General features: G+C 39.5%; 1 protein-coding gene across 1 annotated transcript in view; it reads left to right on the top strand.

Annotated features, from left to right (window-relative positions):
- frem3 (Fras1 related extracellular matrix 3) overlaps nucleotides 1–19250 on the top strand; it is a 67521-nt gene that overhangs the window by 41880 nt on the left and 6391 nt on the right. Inside the window, exons 7-20 of the mRNA XM_088633116.1 lie at nucleotides 8386–8535; nucleotides 8621–8830; nucleotides 9343–9540; nucleotides 9738–9902; nucleotides 10381–10563; nucleotides 11122–11252; nucleotides 11780–11938; nucleotides 13007–13310; nucleotides 14324–14455; nucleotides 15044–15375; nucleotides 16835–17027; nucleotides 17407–17511; nucleotides 17673–17800; nucleotides 17995–18129. Of these exons, the coding sequence (XP_088489242.1) occupies nucleotides 8386–8535; nucleotides 8621–8830; nucleotides 9343–9540; nucleotides 9738–9902; nucleotides 10381–10563; nucleotides 11122–11252; nucleotides 11780–11938; nucleotides 13007–13310; nucleotides 14324–14455; nucleotides 15044–15375; nucleotides 16835–17027; nucleotides 17407–17511; nucleotides 17673–17800; nucleotides 17995–18129 (2525 nt within the window). The remainder of the gene's footprint in view (nucleotides 1–8385; nucleotides 8536–8620; nucleotides 8831–9342; nucleotides 9541–9737; nucleotides 9903–10380; nucleotides 10564–11121; nucleotides 11253–11779; nucleotides 11939–13006; nucleotides 13311–14323; nucleotides 14456–15043; nucleotides 15376–16834; nucleotides 17028–17406; nucleotides 17512–17672; nucleotides 17801–17994; nucleotides 18130–19250) is intronic.

The raw sequence follows: 19250 nt of genomic DNA, 5'->3' as shown, positions 1-19250 counted from the left end.
ATGCTTTGTTAAGCGATAAGGTTGAGAAACGAAAAAATAAAACGATCGCTTTTGAAACAAATCAACTTGTTTTAAAACACTGGACAACTCTATTATTGTGTGCTGAATACCATGGTGAAAGGCAAGAAGGTGGGGGGGACATTTTATTTCTTTAACATCAAAGGTAGGAAACGGTCCAGTGATGTCAGGAAAAGCGATCTCTCCAGAGGACTCCACCATTAATTCAGCAAGCTGTTTGTGCAGAATCTCATTACTCTTGTGTTGACTGCTCTGTTTAACCACTGAGTACACGTTTTCGAGCTGCTCAAGGGTTTAATTATTGTGGTCAAAGTCAGACAACCACTTATTTCTCAATTGACATATGTTTTGCTAGTAATGTTGAAACTATTGGCTTGCTAGAGAAATCATGCAACACTATTAATTTATACAAAATAATGTAAAAATGTTTACAGTAAGTTGTACAATCAGAAAGTTGATTTAATCATTTAACAAGCATTATGGTGTTTGAGATCATTTGGAAATAAACTTAATAACTGTTGGGTTGCAAACCTTTTTCTACGTAGCATGTTTTGGAAGACATCTTGAAAACTTGTACTGATCTTAAACCACAATATAATGTGAAATTTGAGGGACAGTAATAGAATGAGTCCCATGGTCTCATATATTTCTTGCAACAAACTCTGGATCAGGGTAATTTGAGAGTTATGTCTGACCAAATGGGCCAGGACACTTTATACCCCAAAACACTTACACCTATTATCAAACCAATAGCAGTTTTATATCTCTGTATGGGAAAAACAATGTTTGTGGAGTTTGTTATCCTATAACCCTCTTGTTTAAACAGCAGCAGAGTCCAAGTTTGAATCATTGAACTTCAACCAGTATACAGATGCAGCCATTCAAAATGCGCGGTACAAACCCATACCGCACGCAACTACTACTACAAGCCACTGCATTGTACCGCAGTACGTGATTTGCTGGCCAAAATGACCAACAGGAGCACTTGTGGTGCATTGGTTGGTAGTGAAGAGATGTAATCATTTAATCTCTTTACTGTGCATGTTTTAATCCGCTTAGTATTGAATATTTATATGGAATTTTACAACTAAAGGGAAATTTTAGTAGCTGAGCATAAAAAGAAGAGGAGCATAATGCATCTGATGGTCATAAACTATATTAATTTAGGAACAAAAACATATTATGTAAACTGTATATGGCTGGTATTGGTAGTTTAAAGAAAAAATACACACCAGTATTCCACTTTCTTCCTAAACATTTTAAGCATTGAAGTCTTAGATGTGGTTATTTTGGAAACGTTTTTACGTGCTCCTTCTGACTATATTAAGTTTACATACTTTGTAAAAAGTTATCATGTTTTAATCTTTCCTGCGAATACGCTCGTTATTGCAGTAAACAAAAGCAAACTTTAAGAATTTGATTAATAGGGAATATAATATGGAATCGCGTATCTAAAGAAATTAATAACAATATAATTATATTCATGTACTGTAGACTGGAACAGATATAATGATAATTGTTAGTTCGCTGTTTTTCATACACTGTGAATGTTCCATGTTCTTTGTTCAGCATCAGTCGTTTAATCTATGGTTGACTTAAGTTTATAGCTGTGTTTTATCATTGTTATTGCTGTGTGAAAACTGTGCTTTAACCTGGACATTAAGTCTGCTTCAGTAATTCGCACTCTGCAAGATGTGTAGTTTGGGTTTCAAATTAAACTATAGGTTTTAAGCTTATATGCTTTGCAAAATACACAGTTCTGAGAGATGTCGCATTCATACTTTATTTGAATCTATTCAGTCTATTTGAACTTCAGTCACCATTATTCAGAATAAAAGGAATAATCATTAATCAGATTCATATGCTGTAACTTTCTGCAGCAAGGCATTGTGAGTCTTTGGATTAATTGAGCAACCAAATTTGCAACTAAACACAACAACCCTTTTTAATTTTGTATTTATTACTAACAAAACTTTCATCCATCTAAGCTGCTTATTTTATCTGTTTACACCATCAAAATAAATGTTTTTTAATTACTACGCTTTATTTAAAATTAAAATTAAAATTAAAATTTAATATTTTACAATCAGATTGGAATAAGGGTCATTTAACGTCCCCAAGATAATTATAATAATTTAATTTTATATATAACAAAAAGATGAAAACATTACAGGTCATTACGCTCACAGCAGCTTTATACATTTCTGTGATGAGACTGAAAGAATGCTTTGTTTTATGATGATTTTAAAAAATAACATTTAGCAAAACTTTTTTTTTAGCTTCATCATCAGTTATTTTTCTAATGGCTCAGCTGTCTGTTTAGAGCATAAAAGCAGACTTGATTGCGGCCTGCCACTGAAGCCAAGGCCGGGTTCCTAAATAGGAGGGGAAGAAAGACATGTAAGAAATGAAAGCAAAATCTGGTGCCAGTAAGAAATCACAGAAGAGATAAGAGCCAGGATAATTGAAGCAGGAGCTTGATAAATTTGTCAGTCATTTAAAAATCCATGACACAGAACCGAACACTAGGATTCCAACCCCGAAAGAATGGCTTTTTTGTGTCTTCTGAGAGACAAGAAAAAGTCTATTAGTTTCATAATCAAAAAGAGGATTAAAGATCAAAAAGACAGATTTACAATATATGTTCTCCTGAGGGATTTTGCCATCATTATCTGCGATGGGAATCTGCTTACTAATGATAATATATCAAAGATGTATATAAGGTAAGGAGAGCAGAGTATCATGAGGGAAGAAAGAGGATGAATATTTAACAAGCATTCAGTGTCCATAAGATCTCTGTCTCATAGCTAGGTGGAAGACGAAGAAAGGAGAACAGCTAGACAACAGAATTGTGGGTTATTGACGGTTGAGTTTTTAGCTTAAAACACAAAACCAGTTGCTGGTATTACTCTGATGAACGAATATACTCTAGTTCACCTGGGATGCTACAGCTCAACAAAGGATATCTTGAACCATTGTAATATAAGATGAGGGGCAATCATATTTTGATTGGCTTTCTTTTTATATGTGATGGTAATTTTACTTGAAGGTCAAAATGTTTAAAGGTTTTTCTATATTTTAGTAAACAAATAACTTTTATTGTTCAGTGAACATATTGGAATCTGCTTATAATGATGGAAACTAAATGCAAGAGCAAATACTGTACATCACTGACTCAATAATGCTTGATGCAAATTAGCACCTGTTAGATACAGTACATACATGCAAAAAAGAATGAACAGGGCATATATATGTATTTGTATATTAATCTTATCTTGGTATTGTAATGTATTTTGGTTGGTTAACTAAATTGCCAGTAAAATATATTTAGTGCTTTGTAAGGCATGAAATCAATATGCCGTATTTAAAAACACAGGGCTATTGTCAGGAGAGGAAGTGAACCTACGATTTGTTTAAAGCCTCAAATACAATTGAGCCAGAAAAGCACGAGTTGCCTGCACTGTCTGTCTGAAAGGAACTCATTGAGAGAAAGAAGGCTGAGAAACCTGAGCAGATTACTTAAGGAAATGAAATGTGACTTAACCAGAAAACACAGGAGACTTCTAAGTCATGGTGCACAAAACCTTTAAATGAGGAAAGATAATCTGATAGCCATTGCCATCTATTTGCATTGGACAAATTGTCCATTTCCTCTTAAATTAGACAAACTTATTTTTTTAACCCCTAAAATGTTGCTAGCAATTGAGAAGTCAGTCTAAGCTTCCTTTCACTCCCGGAAGTTCATTTATATTACCAGAGTTAAAAAAACACAGTGATGTCCTAATGTATCAAACAAGGACAAAAATTGGAAATGATGGGAGACACCAGAAACACAAAATGTAAGGCACCCTTAAGGTTTGTAGGCTAACTGTGTTAAAGATCAAGCTTTGAAAAATACACGGCAGTGATCATTTATTTTAAAAAAGATGAATGGACCATTATTTACTTGTGAGATCTTAATTCTAATTTGAACAGTGCGGGTGGTGTTTTTCTAGTTTTAGGAAGGTTGTTTTTGATCTGCCAGGCCAGTGGAGAGTACATCAGCCAATGGAAAACATCGTCTAGCAGTCTATCGTATAAATTAGAAGAACAGATGAAATTAAAGAAAAGTTGTGAGCTCTGTGGCTTCTGTAGACAGATTATTGACAGGCGTTAAGCTTTCAGTATCAACCAGAGGCTTTTGTGGCAATGGTTTTGTTCCTGGTTTGACCACAAAAAGCTGTTTTTGCAAATGGGCTGAAAATGTGATGAGAACAGTGCTTAGAAGACTACAAAGAATAGAAATTCAGAACTGAAATATATGTGTTTAATGTTCGGTTAGGATTTCAATATTTAATATCAGTGTGCTTCTCATAGCAAGATCACTAGTTTGTCGCTTTTATGAAACTCTTTCAAATCAGCTATGAGGCACTTCAGTATGTTTCAGTTTGACTTGACTAACAGAGAGAGAGCAGTACTAGGTTGCCGGAAAGCCGTGTGCTAGGACTGTCTAACTTTGAAATGGAGTGACAACCATGGCTGCTATAAATCAGCACCAGGACCTCGCAGGGGCAGCAGTTGCTTTGTTCTTTGATGCCCTGGTTTAGGGAAACATTGGGAGCCACATTAGCCTGTACATGTCATTTAATCCCTCACAAGCCATTTCGTGGTGCCGTAACTGAAGGCACGTATTTGAGCCCACTCACCGAAAACAAAAACAATTTGCGTGGTTCTTTGCGTTTTTCTCAGTTTCGTTTGTGCGCGGACCAACTTTTCCATTTGTCTTTTTAGTTTCTAATGACCTGTCCTCTCTGTCTTTGAACCGGCACCCTCTTTGCACACAGTTCAGAAGCAATTCTTTCTTCACTTATAATCTGCTACCTCCTGTCTCCCCTGCAAAGCTTACCCAGACTACTGGTAATCTGATAACCAAAACAGGTGGTTGTAATATAATAGTAACTTAAAATTGGCGCTAGGAACCACTGTATTGGACAGCCCTCTGTCAAGACAGATGAAAGAAGCCTGCAAGCTTTTGTTCTGTTTTCCAAGTCTTAGCTTTGCCTTACCCCTATGGCCAGTCAGGCATTGTTCTGAAAGGGAGAATGCAACTGAAAGAACAGGGTGAAAGATTGGTTAACAGTGATTTCTGGAGAAATTCAACATCCGATTTAAAAAAAAAACATCTATGTATGTTTTCTTAGTGTCTCAGACCAAATAAAAATAACTTTGTTGGAAGGAGGGTGTAGAATGAATTTTCTGTGTCTTCACACACTGAATCATCTTGAGCTAGTCTTGAGAAGGGCAGGCTCTTTCAATTGCCAGAAACTGCCGGTTGAGCATTTTCCCCTCTCTGCCATTGACTTTGCTTCTTGTTATTGAGCCTTTTGTTCCCGGTTGTGATCTCCTGCAAAAAAGAATAGTCCCAGAAGACAGCTCCTGACTTTTGTCAATTTTATAAGATAAAAAAACAACAGTAAATATGAACACTTTAGCTACGATACTATTGTGAACGCAGTAGTATAGACAAATATGACACTTACATATGAGATTGTTCTTCTGTTTCAAGAGCCCTCCAGTGGTAAGCCCTGCACAAAAGTTGGAGTTTTCTAAAAGTTTACTGAATTACTTTCAGTCAGATATGTCCATAGGACTAAAGCAGAAAGACACCCCCCCAAGTCATACTGGGCAAATGTATTAAATGCTTAAAATAGGGTATACTGTATATTCAATGTGTACTGTTCTGTATTTCTTATTTAATTTTTGGCAACACTAAAAAAGCATATTTCATTTCATGTTTTATTTAAAAAAAACTTTAAAATGAGAGTATACGGTATGTTTTATTAAAACTGCTTCACTTAATGAACACTGGGAAGATATCAGTGTAAATAATACATATTCAGACACATTTTGTAATGTTATTTTTAATGTGTTGAGAAATGAGCTTTTTTCGACACTGTAAACAGACGTATTGGTTTATGTTTTATGAAGAAGGAGTGGCCTTGTACCACAGAGGTCTGAAAAAGATGTTGAAGAAAATTGATACATTACACATTATGAATTATAGGACAGTTCTTCGAGTCAACACATACAAGAGCATTGATATTTCATTGCTTCTAAATTCAGTTCCACTTGTGGAGGCATTAGTTTGTCAGAGCACTTCAATCTTGTTTTTAAATTAAATAAATGTTTCGTACATGCTGCTGTCTCACAATGGATTGTCTTCAGTCCTTGTGCCAAAGCAGTTATTGTTACTGTTTATTTTCCCCTTAAGTACTAAAGCAGACATTTACTACCTCCATGACTATGGATGATTTTGATAGCGCTCTCAATTGAAAGCTTTTCAGGCCAGGGATCTGGATTGCTATCCCCTTTTACTGTATGTCTAGCCAAGCCTTAAAGCAATGTAACTAATTATAAATTGCTTTAAAGACAGAATACCAGGCTTGCTGGCTTAAATGCCTTAGCAATTTAAAAAGAGAAAGATTTAAATAGATATACTGTGTTAGTATAACCCTTGGTTGGCTTTAATTGTGTCCCAGAACACAAACTTGAAGGAGTTCCAAGTCTCGGCAGAAGCATGTTCAAACACACAACGTCCTCATTAACTCTGGACAACAGCTTCCTGGAGGGTCTAGAACTGACACAAGATAAACACAGGGAGGAACAACGATTTCCTCTGTGGCAGCGTCTGCCTTCAGTGAGAACACAACAGTGCCCGGGTTGGCAGGGCTGTCAGCAGCTCCATGGAGGCGAACGGCTTGGGTGGTTAGAGAGATGTGCTCTGGACCAGGGCCAGGTGCGCACTGCTGTGATTTGTGCTTCCTTTTTACCAGCTGAGAAAGGGACCTTTCAGAACTGCCTAATGATAAGCAGCGTGAGTAGCTGTGTGAGACACTGGTGTTTGGGTGAAAGGCCTGGTCCCGCACAGCCCTTCGGCACCTGCCCCAAGACGTTGAATGCAGTTTATTTAACCCCTTTTTTCGCTAGGTAATCACGTTGAGATTAAAAGCTCTGTCACTAATGAGATATAGCTGGTAGCACTGGAGAGGAAGTTAAAAAAGTAGCTGAGGATGTGTGATCTTCTGGTGTGTCAAATCGGCTTAGATCAATTTCCCCCGCTTCAGTAGAAACCTCTGAAGTTGACAGCCTCCTAGACATATTTCAAAGTGAAGGTAGGGCTCTCGTCTAGTACAGTCTAAATTAATCGTCCAGTTAATCTTAGTGAACTAGACAGGACAACTATTAATCCCATACCAACAGAACCTATTTATCCAAAATGGTTAATGATTTGAACAAAACAGATTTTTATTTTCAGAATTGATTCTTCAACTTTCAAGCCTTATTAAGCATTTGGGTTGATTTTGTATTAGAATAATTTAATGTTCGGTTCTCTGATTTTAGAAGAGGTGCTCCTTTGGAACTAACATAAAGCTGCCAATAATGGAATGATGCTCTATTGTTTATAATAGAATATAATATTATAATATTTTAATATAATAATGTTCTATTGTTTGAATAGATTTTAAGTGTTATTTTTGTTTCCATTGTACATATAGCTTCAGTTTCTGTAAATTTTGTGAATGTTCTTTCTCTTTTTATAATTTTCAGAATCTTCAATTATTTCCTTCATTTTATATACACCCAGTTTAAAATTACTGGGTGGTAATTTTGTTAAACTGTGCTAACCTTTGTAGAGAAGAGCAGATAGTCTCCTTCACCCAGCAAGCCATTGATCTTTAGAAACGTTACAAGCTCTGGAGTGATACAGAGGAGTTTCAGCACCCAATGGTAGACAGAAGTGCCCCTTAATGACCACCTCAAGCCTGCAGGTCCCTGGGAAGTCAGGGGGGTCACTGTTTTTCTGGGAGCCCTGTCTGAATAAATTGAACTCTTGCACCACTGCTTGGGAAGTCCCAGTTACACCTGGCTAATGACATCATCTAGGATCTGATATAGGATTTCTAGATGTTCTCACTCCTAGGAATCTGCTTAGACTGTGAAAATGAAAGAAAATCAATGTTTCTGTAGAATATTTAGTTAATCAAATGATCAAGCAGAGGGTCATTCCACTGAAAAGAACAAAAAAATGTTTTGGCTATGGAAAATTCTTTAGGTGTGTGTGGAAATGTTTTGGATGTCAGATGATGTCAAAGGTTAAATGATGCCTAATTTTTTAAGGTAATCACATTATACCAAGCAGGATTCATGGTTCGGTTGTATTTACAAGGAAACCATATCGACGTTGTTGCTTCTATGAGGTCTGTTTTTCTAGTGTTTCCCAAAGCATGCTGGTATCTGATTAGACAATACAAGTAGACACGAAAGAATGACTTTGTTTGCAACAGTTGAGAACTTGTTTTGTTGCGTTCCTGTCTGGTTTTCTGGCAGAGCCCTCGCTGTACTTTGGAGACCCGGAGTACCTGGTGGATGAAAGCTCTGGTTACGTAGAGGTGCGTGTCTGGAGAACAGGAACCGACCTGTCAAAGACAGCCACTGTCACAGTACGGTCCAGGAAGACAGAGCCCGTCTCTGCTGAAGGTAGGCAGCCTGTTTTGAATCCTTAGAGGTGTGTGAGTCTCTGTCCTGTTTGTCAGAAAATGTTACCATGTTGTCTTCCCGGCAGCTGGCGTTGACTACGTGGGAATTAGTAGGAACCTGGATTTTGCCCCCGGAGTGACAATGCAGACATTCCGTGTCACCATTCTGGATGACCTGGGCCAGCCGGTGCTGGAGGGGCCGGAGAAGTTTGAGCTGGTCCTCCGCATGCCCATGAACGCCGTACTGGGTGAACCTAGCAAGACCACCGTCATCATCAACGACTCTATCTCAGACTGTAAGTTTCCACTCTGCAAAACACAGGGCTCTGTCTTCAGAAGTTGTTTTTAGGGATGCTTTTCAATGAAAATCTACCTCGAGTTAATTCAGCTCTTTTAAAATGTTCCCGAACCATGCATTTTATTAACTAATGTCTAGCGTGGATAATTTCAGTCTTATATCGCCTTTAAAAATACTTAGAGATTGAGTGAACTTTTCAAAATAATAAATGAATCAAGAGTATACATAACTCACAGTAGAGGTATGACTCTCCTATATGAATAAAAATTAAGGGACTTCTTTGAACGTTTACTTAAAATAGGTCCTACTTTATTTTGTTTCAGTAAAAGTGCTATTTAAAGTTGAGAAAGAATTGAGATTAAAAGCTGTTTTTTCTCGAAGTGTCAGGGAAAAGATAAGAGACTAATTACAATCCTGTAAGCCTTTTTATGTCATCCAACATTAGTATATTTCAATCCGAATAACAACCCATAGAGCCATGGTGGACTGCTTGTTTCTTTCTTATTCCAGTGCCCAAGGTCCAGTTTAAGGAGCCCCTGTACATAGCTGATGAGGGAGATGGCCAAGTCAGTGCCATTGTGTACCGTAGTGGAGATATCAGTTACAAATCCACTGTGAGGTGCTACACTCGCCAGGGCTCTGCACAGGTCATGATGGACTACGATGAGCGACCCAACACTGACAGCTCTATCATCACCTTCCTGCCAGGTATCACTCGCAGGGCTGTGCAATTACATGATGATGATAATATGACACTGTGTCACACAAGGTTTGTGTAAAATCATACAGAAAATGCAGCGATGCTTCGGTTCAACACAAAACTTAACAGTGAGAGCCGCAAGGGAATTATTGTTCTTCAAGTCCCTGGAGTAGGAGCTATGACCTGTGACGTGCTGTTTTGTCAGGTGAAATTGAGAAGCCTTGTCTGGTGACCCTTGTGGATGATACCATACATGAGGAGGAGGAGGAGTTCCGACTGGTGCTGGGAACACCGAAAAGTGAATCACCATTTGGGGCGGCACTAGGAGAGCAGAAGGAAACTTTGGTTAAGATCACAGATGAAAAAGACAGTAAGTAAAGTAGGAAAATGTTTGAAGATTGAGCATTAGATTACAGTACCTGACCATCTACTGTAAAAACCAAGCAGCAAGACATGATATGGCATTTTGAGTTGCATGGCCCTGACTATAATCCAATATACTTCACTATAATGCTAATCCAGTGTTCAGAATTACCAACATATCTAGAAAGGCAGCTCTCCATGTTCCCAGGACTGATTGGTAAAAAAGGGGGAAAGGTAGTTACTGGTTTAACAAAATTGATTAAAGGTTCAGCTTTCTCCTCCATACCAGGTTTGGAATAGGACAGAGAATATACTTTACACAGCAACTGACAATAAATCAAATGTTTTAAATGCCTTATTTTAAACACATCTTCAAAAATAGTGTTTTTTAAACAGAGTCACTGAATTACTCTGTGTGCCTCAGTTTTATACAGAAATTAAAAATAGGGGATGTTCTAACCTTCCTTGTGGTCATATTTCTGCAGAATCGATTATCAAATTTTCTGAGGTCAAATACAGTGTCAAAGAGCCACAGGTGCTGGGAGAGATAGCTGTGGTGAAGATCCCTGTGCTGCGCCTAGGGGACACCTCCAAGGTGTCTCTTGTGCGAATCCACACCAAGGATGGGTCTGCAACCTCAGGAGAGGACTACAACCCCCTGTCAGAAGGCAAGTGCTGCCCACAGAGCAGGGCCAGCAGTGATGAGATTCGAGCCGTAAGGGCACCTGGGATGCTTTCAGGCAGATTCAGGGGTGCAGTGTGCATTCAGGGGCTTCAATGCCTAACAACAGTCTGAATAGTAGTGGCTATTTTACTGGAACTAGCATAAATATGCTATATTCTATAAAGTAACTTTATATAGAATAGATTTTCTATATTTACAATTTCTCAGCATATCATTTTTAGTTTGTACACTGACTATTTTCCCCTCTGCACACTTAGTTTGTGTAATTCATTCAGTTTCTGAGTGCTGGAACAACAAATAATTGTATTTTAATTTATTTTTACTGTTCAAATTAGATGACATGCTTCTTAAACTGAAGGCTGGCTCATAGATTTTAATTCTTCAGTTAGGTCTTTTAGTTTTACTGTTTACATTAAGTAGCAAGCCTTAGGCAAGTAAGACATCCTGTAACATTGTAACTGTTTCTGTGTATGTACTGTAGAGTTCGATTTACGGGAGATCTCACCATGTGTTCTCCCTCTTGTCTTGTAATCTCATCCAGATGTTGAGTTTAAGGAAGGAGAGACAGAGCACTTTGTGGAGGTAGAGATTCTTTATGATGGCGAGAGAGAGATGAGGGAAGCCTTCACAGTCCACATGAAGCCTGACGAGTACATGGTAGCTGAGATACAGGTAACCGAGATGATAAAGCACTGCTTTTCCATTTCTCTCTATGTAAGAATAGAAATGCACTTTTGTATTGAGTGGTTTTGTATGCGTGATCAGACATGCATACTGCAACATTTGTATCATTTTGATTGATTTCTTTGGAAGCATAAAAAATAATCAGTAGGCTATCACTTTTCAGACAGGCAGTATTTTGAGATGCATGGTTCTAACTATAATCCAATATATATCTTTGTTTTTATGAATTAAAATGAGACTAAAATTGTCTGATAAGATTAGGCTCCAAACTCTAAATGCGTGTTGGACTTTTTCTGTTGAGGTTGAACCTTACAGATAAAGTAATTACCTCATGCTTTCAAAACAACGTTTACTGCTTAGGAATAATTATTTGTGGCTTCTTTCTAAGGACCCTCATCACTTTGTCTAGGAAAGCACTGGGTACTGGTTCATTGGTTTCTTTCTAAAAAGCGTTTATATAAATGGGTTTGATGTACGAGCACGTTCATGTCAACAAAAGTGATCCCCTCTAACAGACGAGCAAGGCCATCGTGTACATCGAGGAGATGGACAGCGTGGCAGACGTGACTTTCCCAGCAGTGCCCCAGGTCGTGTCACTGCTCATGTACGACGACACAGCACGAGCCAAAGACCAACCCAACCCTCCCACTGGCTATCCAGTTGTTTGTGTGACGGTGAGCAAGGGACTGACCCCCTGGCCCTGTGGCCAATATGAGAGTGCCCAGACCTGCTGGATTTTAACACTTTATAAACAAGAACCTGTGCTATATTAGAATACTTCCATATCATATTTCTCACACATTTCTAGAGTTAGCTGTAGAATATGAGGGCCCTTAAAGGAAAACTTCAATGTGACTCATTTTGCTTATTGCATTTAGCAGAAAACTTGATTTTTTAAATTAAATTGTGGCTTTAGTCTGAATCCTGCTCCTGCTATTTAACAGTATTTACTGTATTTACAGTATACTGCAGTACAAAATCTGTATTTATTTTAGTCTTATATCTCAATCAGCAAGATTCACATTTTTGTATTTGCATTTTTATGGTACAACAAACTCTACTGGAAAATATGAAGAATAGCTTTTTTTGTTTGCTTACAAGTCTTTACCTTGTTACTTGTTATGGCCAGCAGCCATATCACCCTGCAACTCACAACTGGCAACCCACTGAAGCTCAGCAGGTGTGAGCCTGGTCAGTACCTGGATGGGAGACCTCCTGGGAAAAACTAAGGTTGCTGCTGGAAGAGGTGTTAGTGGGGCCAGCAGGGGGCGCTCACCCTGTGGTCCACGTGGGTCCTAATGCCCCAGTATAGTGACGGGGACACTATACTGTAAACAAGTGCCGTCCTTCGGATGAGACGTAAAACCGAGGTCCTGACTCTCTGTGGTCGTTAAAAATCCCAGGGCGTTTCTCGAAAAGAGTAGGGGTGTAACCCCGGCGTCCTGGCCAAATTTCCCATTGGCCTTAACCAATCATGGCCTCCTAATAATCCCCATCTATGAATTGGCTTCATTACTCTCTGCTCTCCTCCCCACTAATAGCTGATGTGTGGTGAGCGTTCTGGCGCACTATGGCTGCCGTCGCATCATCCAGGTGGATGCTGCACATTGGTGGTGGTGGAGGGGAGACCCCATTACCTGTAAAGCGCTTTGAGTGGAGTGTCCAGAAAAGCGCTATATAAGTGTAAGCAATTATTATTATTATTATTATTATTACTGACTGTATGACCCCCTCTCTCGCAGGCCTGTAATCCCAAGTACTCTGACTTTGACAAGACGGGATCCATCTGCTCTGCTGAGAACATCAACGACACCCTGACACACTATCGCTGGCTAGTGAGCGCGCCCAGTGGCTCCGACGGTGTCACCAGCCCCATGAGGGAGGTAGACTCCAACACCTTCTTCACCAGCACCAAGACTATCACGCTGGACGCTATCTACTTTCAGGCCGGCTCCAGGGTGCAGTGTGCAGCCAGGGCCTTCAACGCCAACGGAGACGCAGGCCTGGAGCTTCTCAGCCCAATTGTCGCCATCAGCCGGGAGGAGGGTGAGTACAGCTAAAGCCAGGCTCACTGCTCATTTATCGCTGGGAGAAAGAACTGCAGTTTATGAATGGAATTAACTCCTTGGCAACTCTTCGTCAGATGAAAATGTGTTACGCGAAAAGGAAATTCCCATCACCTTATGTGTTAAACCTTCATTCCCAAGATTTAGAAAATTAGCCAGCCTTACTTGCTTTAAACTAACAGAGCCCTGGATAGTGAAAGTAAGAGCACTGTTGCTTGTTTATGATGATTAATCTTATTTACCCCCTGTGCAGTACTTAATGTGATATAAAAGCTTTAATAAGATTTGTCAAATTTCTACAAATACAGAAGCATTGCTGAATTCTGTTGTCGGAGACCAGGATCTCATTTATCATTTAATTACGAAGGACACACCTTCGTTCTAGTGAAAATATCTTTGCAATTGCAGAAAACAGGTGTGAAAGTGCACAGTTCATTATAGTGAAAACTGCTAATCTGGGCTATTTGGAAATCAAGGGATGAGTGTATTCGTTTGAGCTGCCTACCTGAAAAATGCTCACTTACTAAAAGCACAACAAAGCCTTTAAAAGAAATGTTTCAGGGCAGGATGGAAGTAATATTGGTCTTTAACCAGTAATACTGTCTTTGTGTTTGACTTTCAAACCATTTACAGCTATTGGACTGTGTTATGTCAGCACACAGTGCCTGCTTTCCTGGTTTTCCACAGCATAAGAGACTGTGTAACAAGTGTAATGATCAGAAATGTCAGGATAAGAACATGAATTCTTGGTAATAAAATGTGAATAACTCAGCTTTGATTCTTGGAAAATATGGCACAAAAACTATTAGCATTAAAATATTCTTAATGTAGTCCTGTGAAGGAATATTTTGGGGGATTTTTTAGAATGGTTTCCCATAAATAGATGTCTTTCACTTGATATAATTTAAAATTAAATCCATCACTTATACAAAAAACAAAGAGGGGATGGTACAAGGCAATTGTTTTGAGATTTTTATTTTTTGTCTGCTACAGGTCTCTGTCAGCCCCGTCTCCCAGGGACAGTTGGAGCAGAACCGTTCTCTGCCAAGATTCGCTACACTGGTCCAGATGACCCTGACTTCCCAAACCTCATCAAACTGACAGTCACCATGCCCCACATAGATGGTCTGTACTTTACTGTCGCTGTCACTGAAATGTACTGTAGTGCTAATTTACTACTTTTAGTACTAATTTGCTACATAACTAGAACACAATGGAAGTCTTTCTCAGTTTTGCTTCCCAGATCATTTGAATGGTGTCTTTTTCAACAGAATGTTGCTATTTTTGTAGTACAATCTCCTCTATATTTAATGTAATTTGTGCAATTTATCAGTCAAAACAAGCATCTGAAAGGTTTTCACCTTGAACTCTGAATTCATGAGGTTGTAAAGAACCAGAATGAAGACTTTTTTAATTGGTGTGCTCTGTCCTGTAAATGGAAGAGAAATGCTCAATTAATGATTTCTTTAATCACTGTCTCTGTCTTCGCTGTCTATCCTCATGCCATAAACAGAGACTTTTTCCTAATCTAAACTCATTTTGTGTTATCCTTCATGTGTAGCAATTAAAGTCATTTCGAACATTGGAATTAACGTTTGAACAATGCTAGCTGTTGCTTGGCAGTGTGTTGTTGTGTTATTCAGCTGATACAGCACAGTTCTGTTGTGTATCGAAACCGACAGTTGAACAAGCTGCATCCCTGTCTGACTGCAGGTATGTTACCGGTGGTCTCCACAAGACCCTTATCCAATTTCGAGCTGACCTTGAGCCCGGATGGCACCCGAGTCGGGAACCACAAGTGCTCCAATCTGCTGGATTTTAACGAGATTCAGACCCGGCATGGCTTCATCACGGACGGCACCAAGAACCCCGAAGTTATCGGGGAGACTTCGCCCTATCAGTACAGCGCCACCCTGCGCTCTGCCAGCACCCTGCGCTTCTACCGCAATCTCAACCTGGAGGCCTGTCTGTGGGAGTTCAACAGCTACTACGACATGTCTGAGCTGCTGACCGACTGTGGGGGCAGCATTGGCACAGACGGCCAGGTACTGTCTGGGGGTGCTGAGGACGATTATAGGGGTGACGATGGCAGTGTGCACTCACTCCACTACTCTCGTCTCTTGCAGTCAGCACTTTCTCGCATACTGGGGCCTGTCCTTATAACCAGGTGCACACACAGCTCCCCCCCTGTGTCCCAGGAGAATTACAGCCACATTAACAACGTCTTCACTAACGAATTCCATGAAAATGCTAATTGTATTGTAATGACCCCAAATCAAGCGTGGGGAAGTCTCTGTGTTCTTGTGATTTTATTATTTTTTTATTTTCTCACGAGTGAGGCTTTTTTAAAAAGTAAGGATGTATCATTTTTAGACAAGAACGTGTCTGGAGAAATATCTGCTCATTTATAAACACTGCGCCAGTTTGATTATTGGGAAATTTCCAATATTGGAAATATTGGACCTAAAGAGCTGATACCTCTTTAGATCCTGTTTTCCTTCTTTCCATCTTCTTTTGCGCCTTGTGTTTTGAAATAGATGTCCAGGCCAAAGTAAATAGCAGTCTCCTTGTCCAAACAGTGCAGCTCAAGCAATTAACAAAAACACTTAGCTACTGCCCAAGAGATAAGCTAGCTAACAGAAAATGTTTTTGTAATCGAACAGCTGAGGGTGATCATTCTAGGGACTGTGAAAGAAAAGTGAGTTATTTTGTTGAAGCCCCATGTGCTTACAATGGGAATGAAAGAGCAAGTTTTCTTCTAGCCCTAAGCATCGACAATGCTGAGTTGCCTTTAAGCCTTGAGGTGAATGGACTCCGCTAGCAGACTGAACCTGCTATTACCACTCAGCCTGCAGCACCACTTCTGTACCACGGTAAAGGGATACTCACTCTGAAGTCAAACAGGCTGCAACCTTAAACCTCCATGTGTCATTTAACAAAACATGCTGCATACCAAAGGACTGAAGTGGTAAAGAAATGAAGCACAACAGGACAGATTACGTTTCCTCAAAGAAGGCAGTACTGCTGTATGTGGCATTTGTATAAGTGATCTAAGCAGGATACTGTAGGTACTGTACTTTCTTACAAGGCTCTATTTTCAATGCTGCTCTGCTACTGTATCTAAAAAACATTTTTTCTATCTTTACCCCAGTATTCCATAAATACACATTCAAAAGTAGGTTGAGTATAATATGTGACAGAATCATATGTAATATATTTACTTTTTATAAAAAGAGGGTAAATAGTTTTCTTTAGTGGATAAGGAGCTGAATCCAGAAATTAATAATAGTGAGCTCTTTTATAAAGATATTACATTAACCACATATAGCATAACCGTTGTAACGATGGTGAGTGAATCGAGATGAGAGCCCCAGAGCGGTATATTTTGGGATTTTCTTTGGGCTTAAAATGTCTTGATTCAGTGCTGTTGGTCCCTCCCTGGGGTAGCAGTGGGGCCCGGTGCTGTGTTGAGGCTCAGGCTGCGTCTCCGGTGTGTCCCGGCAGGTGCTGAACCTGGTGCAGTCCTACGTCACGCTGAGGGTGCCGCTCCATGTCTCCTACGTGTTTCACTCTCCCGTGGCTGTCGGCGGCTGGCAGCACTTCGACCTGCAGTCCGAGCTGCGCCTCACCTTCGTGTACGACACTGCCATCTTGTGGAAAGACGGCATCGGCAGCCCCCCTGAAGCTGAGCTGCAAGGTGCTTCGACTCTCTTCTGTATCCGACGGCCACATTAAAACCTTTATTATCAGTCTTTCACTCATAACCCTTCATTGGGATGTGAGGATTTGTTGATTTTTGGGGAATTTTCTTTGATTTATTCATGCTGAAATTAACCCTTGTCAGTTGAGAATGGAAAGGATTGTACTGTGTGATATTTATAGTTTGTGACAATGCACACGACAAATGACACTGGATTCAATGTACATTTTTAAGAATTCTTGATATACTTCATGTATTTTGTAGGAAATTTTGTCGCGATAAACAAATGTTAAAACCAACCACTGTCTGCAAAGAGCATTGTGCGTTTTTGCTCTGATACCGTTTTAAATTTCCGTTTTAAACTGTCTTCTCCCAGGGGCCATGTACCCAACCAGCATGAGAATCAATGAAGAAGGCCGGCTGGTGGTGAACTTCAAGACGGAAGCTCGTTTCCGAGGACTCTTCGTTATGTCTCACCAAGGTATAGGATCCAGCCCACAACGAAAAGCAGGAGGCTGATTTAAAGCCATATAAGGAAGTCAATACTTCTTTGTCAAATCTTGCCTCATTGTCAGTTGGTCCGTGTTCAGGACAGTGTCGTGTCTCGTCTGAAGTGTTCTCTGTGTGTTCTCTTTTCCACAGGTACGTCTCTGACATCGATGGTGATGTCGGTCAATCACCCTGGCCTCACCTTCACACTCTCTCTCCTGAGGACCGAGCCTACCTACAACCAGCCAGTTCAGCAGTGGAGCTACGTCTCGGACTTTGCTGTGAGTCTGCTTTTGGCACTCGAAATACTTGTGAACGAGTTAGATACAAGTGTGTGCTTTTATATTTTCAATTCCAGCAGAGCTGGAATTACATATCTGTAAGTTGAACAGTGTTGTTCTCCTCTTACTTTATTAAAAGAGCAAATTACCTTTCAAACACCTCTTTATAAAATTGAATCTTGTTTTTTATGTAGGTTCGAGACTATTCCGGCACCTACACAGTGAAGCTCATTCCTTGCAGTGCATCTCCTAACTCAGAGTACAATATTCCTCCCATCTGTAACCCTCGTGAGCCCCTCACCTTCGACATGGACATCAGGTTCCAGCAGGTAAGAAGCTTCACACATGGCTGTTCTAGGTATTTCCCTTCAGCTTATAACCAGTGTTTCCTTTAACTAACAAATTTGATTTGATTTATGCATTGATACTCTTAATTTAAAGGGGAACTGCAAAGCTAACTTCATATTTTGGGGTTAGAATCTGAACTGATGAGTGAATTTCAAACTGCAATTAAAGTCAAATGTACACAGTAACTTGTAAAATCTCCTATTTACATCACAAAACTGACAATATTTCCAGGTATGCACAGTACCATATTGCTGTCATTGTCTGCAATTAATAATGAAGCAACAAAATGTCTTGTGATGTTTGCGGCCCTATGACATTGTAAACAGGCAGGCTTGTGAATGCATCATCTTTAATCCAGTAGAAATATTGCTTTCCGTTTTGAGACAGTTTTGCCCACAAATACTGCTTACTTGTGAAATGTCTGCACAACGTGAGGTTATTCACTCGAACATCTCATTACACTAGTCATTATGGTGACTAGTGAGCAGGAAGGGCCACATCACTATACAATTCGTGGGAACTTGTAAGTTTGTACATTTTATATGTAAGTTTACGACAACATGGTGACTTACAGTACTTTCACAAATTTCACTATTGTGTGCTTAATTCAAAATTTGTCATTTTCTTCTATAATGTCAATGAATTTTTTTGCAGAGCTTTAATAACCGGTCTGAGAAATCAGGACTACAGTTCCCCTTTAATGCAATTCTTCTACAGTTCTAATTGTTGCATAGTTTAGCAAAGACATTCTTCTCATATGTTGAAAATGCAGGAGCAAAATAAGAAATAACAAAATAAAATACTAGAGTCAACGGGCAACAGAGTCTCTGGTTTTTGGCCTGGAGCAAGCTTTGCTGCAAATTGTATTTGTGAAAAGTTGAAAGACACAAATCTGGAAAGAGATGAGACAGGTCTGAAAGAAAGTCAGACTAATATTTTCTCAAACATTTAGTTGGAGCTTATTTGGAGGCTGATGTGGAACCTTTTGAAAGATGAACTGACAGTGGTTTTAAACCTCTTACCATATTTAACAATGTCTAGAAGAGCAGTTAGTTTTCAATGAAGATGCAAAGATGGTGGTATTGAAAGGATGAATTATTGA

This window comes from Lepisosteus platostomus, chromosome 1, assembly GCF_059453375.1.
Source record: "Lepisosteus platostomus isolate fLepPlt1 chromosome 1, fLepPlt1.hap1, whole genome shotgun sequence".
Taxonomy (NCBI): domain Eukaryota; kingdom Metazoa; phylum Chordata; class Actinopteri; order Semionotiformes; family Lepisosteidae; genus Lepisosteus; species Lepisosteus platostomus.
This window is presented reverse-complemented; position numbering and strand designations above follow the sequence as displayed.